This window comes from Fukomys damarensis, unplaced genomic scaffold, assembly GCF_012274545.1.
Source record: "Fukomys damarensis isolate Sample0158 unplaced genomic scaffold, DMR_v1.0_HiC HiC_scaffold_24, whole genome shotgun sequence".
NCBI lineage: Eukaryota > Metazoa > Chordata > Mammalia > Rodentia > Bathyergidae > Fukomys > Fukomys damarensis.
Genome location: NW_022900936.1, coordinates 42837591 through 42841216, shown reverse-complemented (window position 1 = coordinate 42841216; position 3626 = coordinate 42837591). Strand labels below are relative to the sequence as shown.

The 3626-nt window shown below is 33.8% G+C and overlaps 1 protein-coding gene across 1 annotated transcript; it reads right to left on the bottom strand.

Moving 5' to 3' along the window:
• Nucleotides 1–1011: 1011 nt before the first annotated feature.
• Nucleotides 1012–1941, bottom strand: LOC104876446 (olfactory receptor 183-like). Its single transcript, XM_010644475.1, has one exon. It carries the CDS (start codon nucleotides 1939–1941, stop codon nucleotides 1012–1014), a length of 930 nt encoding a protein of 309 aa, XP_010642777.1.
• Between the last annotated feature and the right edge of the window lie 1685 nt (nucleotides 1942–3626).

Sequence of the window (3626 nt, the reverse complement as noted above, 5' to 3'; positions counted from 1 at the left end):
AGATAATTGGCAAAGAGATACCTGCAGACTGATCATACATTATAAAGGATCTGAAATATAAAGGAAACAAATTCAGAAATGGAAGATTTTTTCCCAGCCTAAAGCTGGATAGTACAGCATTATACTATGTTACACTACGCAAACTTTGGTAATATGCATTTAAGGTCCCTCATGTGAACAAAACATTTCAGTAAAGTTTAAAGTTAATCATTTTATTTTTCTTTCAATTTAAGGAAGATTAACAATATTTCCTTCCTCTCCTACCACTTTTTTCTAAGTCCATTCTTGCTTAGTTTTTAAATTTCATCATTATGTTTCTGAATTAGTAATGATTCTTAGATTTCCCAGAACAGACCAATACACCTTGAAAGGGACTTAAAAAGCATCAGGGGCTAACAGAAACAACAAACTTCTCCCCCTTACTCAAAGAATACTAATCTGTTTTTACACTTAATCTTGACCTCACTGTTTTATCTCCCTTCTCATTTTTATGATTATATTCAAATTTTAATTCATACTTCTGAGTGAAATATGAGTTTAATAAGTCCATGATGTAAAACCACAGCTTCCCAGAACAAATAGAATGAAAGACCTTATCATAGGTAGTTGTATTCCTGGATTTTCTTCTCACTCAAAAATAGATTTGCTCCCACAGAAGAGTAAATGTGATAAGAGTTCCAAGCTACAAAGCATTACTGTCTGCATAAAGTTACCTCACCCAAGTCTTAAAAAGAGCTTCAGTTTAGTGCTCAGTATATAAATAATGCAAGAATACAAGCTGTATAAGGTGTCACTTCTTTTCAGGTTTAATTTTTTTGTTATAAAAATATATTAAAATTCTTTATTAATAAAGGATGCAAATGTTTCAAGGTGGTAATAGAATGCATAACATAACTGGTAAATATTACAGAACTGTAATTTCAAACATTTCTGGATACTACTGAAAACATTCACAATTTCTTCCACAGTGCTTTATTTTAATTTTAAAAAGAGCAGATATTAATATGAATTCTAAGCATTTCTCTTCAACACCTTTCTCAATGAATCTGTGACTTGCTTGTTTCTCAGGCTGTAGATAAATGGATTTAATGCAGGGATTACGACAGTGTAAAATAGAGAGAAGATCATTTCCTGATCATTTTCCTCTGAAGATGCTGGATGCACATACATGAAGAGAAGGGGAACATAGTATAAAGTCACAGAAAATAGATGGGCTCCACACGTGGAGAATGATTTCCTTACACCCTTTTCAGACTTCTTTTGTAAAATAGTAAAGAGAACAAATGTATAAGAAAGCAAAATAGTCATAATGCTAAATATTTGTATTGAACCAGAGAAGATGAAAACAAGTAGATAATTTAGAGACGGGTCTGTACAAGAAATCTTAAACAATGCTCTGACATCACAATAAAAATGATGTATTATTTTTGAATTACAGAAAGTTAATCTGAATAAAAAGATGCCATGAATTAAGGCATGAAGAAAACCACCTACAAATGATAGAACTAATAGCTGGATGCATCGTCTATTGGTCATAATCACTGGGTAAAGTAAAGGTTTGCATATGGCCACATAGCGATCATAAGCCATTGCTGCCAACAGGAAACATTCTGTTGTGGCACTGATTCCAAAGGAGAAATATTGTATCATGCACTCAGAGAAAGTTATCATCTTACCTATGTGTAGTAAATTTACTAGTATTTTTGGTGTCACAGTGGATGATGACCAAGTATCTACAAAAGCTAAATTCCCAAGGAAAATATACATGGGTATGTGAAGGTGAGAGTCATTCCTGATGAGAGTGATCAGACCCAGGTTTCCCACAATGGTGATGAGGTATATCGCCAAGAATACCACGAACAGAAGTATTTGCCACTCTGGTTGACATTGGAGTCCACTGAGAACAAACTCTGTCAGCAATGTGGCATTTTTCATTTCCATATTCCATCTGGAATGAAATGTAGTGAATATTTTTTAAATTATAATAATTTATTGGGAAAAATATTATAATAAGTATTTTAAAAAATCACTACTTTACCATGATGTAATGTACATTTCAGAGTATATACTACTATAGTAGAAGAAGATAGTTTAGGGGAATTGAAAATGGCAAAAACTTAAATTAATTCAGTTCAATAAATGTGCAAGTAATAACAGATTTAGAGAAAACGAGAAGGTTTTTTGGGTAGTGATGAATTTCCTTTGGAAATGTGGTTGGAAATTTTGTGTCCTAGACATATTCAAAGTCTAGAGTAAAGGTATTTGAATGCTCATGATTTTTTTTTCTCTCATTGAGTTTATTGGTACATTTTAGGTATACAGTACAGTTGCATTCATCATTGGAATATTGTACCTTTACATGACAGGTCTTGGCTCTCATTTTTTCCCCTTGTCCCTGCCCTCACTTCACCTCCTCCTCCCCTCCCCATTTACAAACACTTTATTTCCATTTTTTCATTTTCTCATATTTTTTTCTTTTCCCTTATTTCTTTCCCCTACCCTTCCCACTTCCCCTACACCTTTAGCCCTTTTCTTCCTATTTCACATTGTCAATTGTATCATTATGATCTTATGTACTATTATAGTTTTTCACAACAGAGAAACTATTTGGTATTTACACATGTGTGACTTATTTATTTCACTTAGGAGTATATCCTTAATATGTATCCATTTTCCTATGAATGACTCTAATTTCTCATTCTTTATGGCTGAGTAGTATTATATTTTATTGAAAAGCCACATCTTATTTATTTCACTTAGGAGTATATCCTCAATATATATCCATTTCCCTATGAATGAATCTACTTTCTCATTCTTTGTGGCTGAGTAATATTCCATTTTATAGAAAAACCACATCTTCTTTATCCAGTTTCCAACTGATGGGCAAAAGGGCTGTATCCAAGTTTTAGCTATTACAAACTGTACCACTATAAACATAGGTGTGCATATATCTCTGTGATATGACTCTTTTAATTCTTTTGGAAAGATACCCAGCAGAGGGATGGCTGGGCCAAATGGAACCTCTAGTCCCAGCTCTTTGAGGTATCTCCGTATTGATTTCCACAGTGGTTGCCCCAGTCTGCACTCCCACCAACAATGGAGAAGGGTTCCTTTCTCCCCACAACCCCGCCAACATTTGTTATCGTGTGATTTCTTGATAGCAGCCATTCTTTGTGGGGTGAGATGGAATCTCAGTATTGTTTTCATCTGCATCTCTCGAATGACCAGTGATGTGGAACATTTTTTCATATATTGCTGCTTTTACTTCTTTGTCTGAGAAATGTCTGTTAATTTCAGATGCCCATTTTTGAATTGGGTCTTTATATATGGGGGGCTGATTGTTTTGAGTTTTTATATATTCTAAACAATAGTCCTTTGTCTGAGGAGCAGCTGGTAAAAAAATTTTCCCCACATTGTAGGTTGTCTCTTAGTTCTGTTGGTGGTTTCTTTCACAGTGAAATAAATAAGTCACACATGTATAAATACCAAATAGTTTCTATGGTGTGAATAAACTATAATAGTACATAGGATCCTAATGATATAATTAACAATGTGAAATAGGAAGAAAGGGGCTAAAGGTGTAGGGAAAGTGAGAAGGGTAGGGGAAAGCTAATAAAGGAAAGAAA

What these genes read in the sequence shown, in the direction of transcription:
- LOC104876446 (XM_010644475.1), bottom strand. Translation starts at nt 1,941, where the DNA reads ATGGAAATGAAAAATGCCACATTGCTGACAGAGTTTGTTCTCAGTGGA.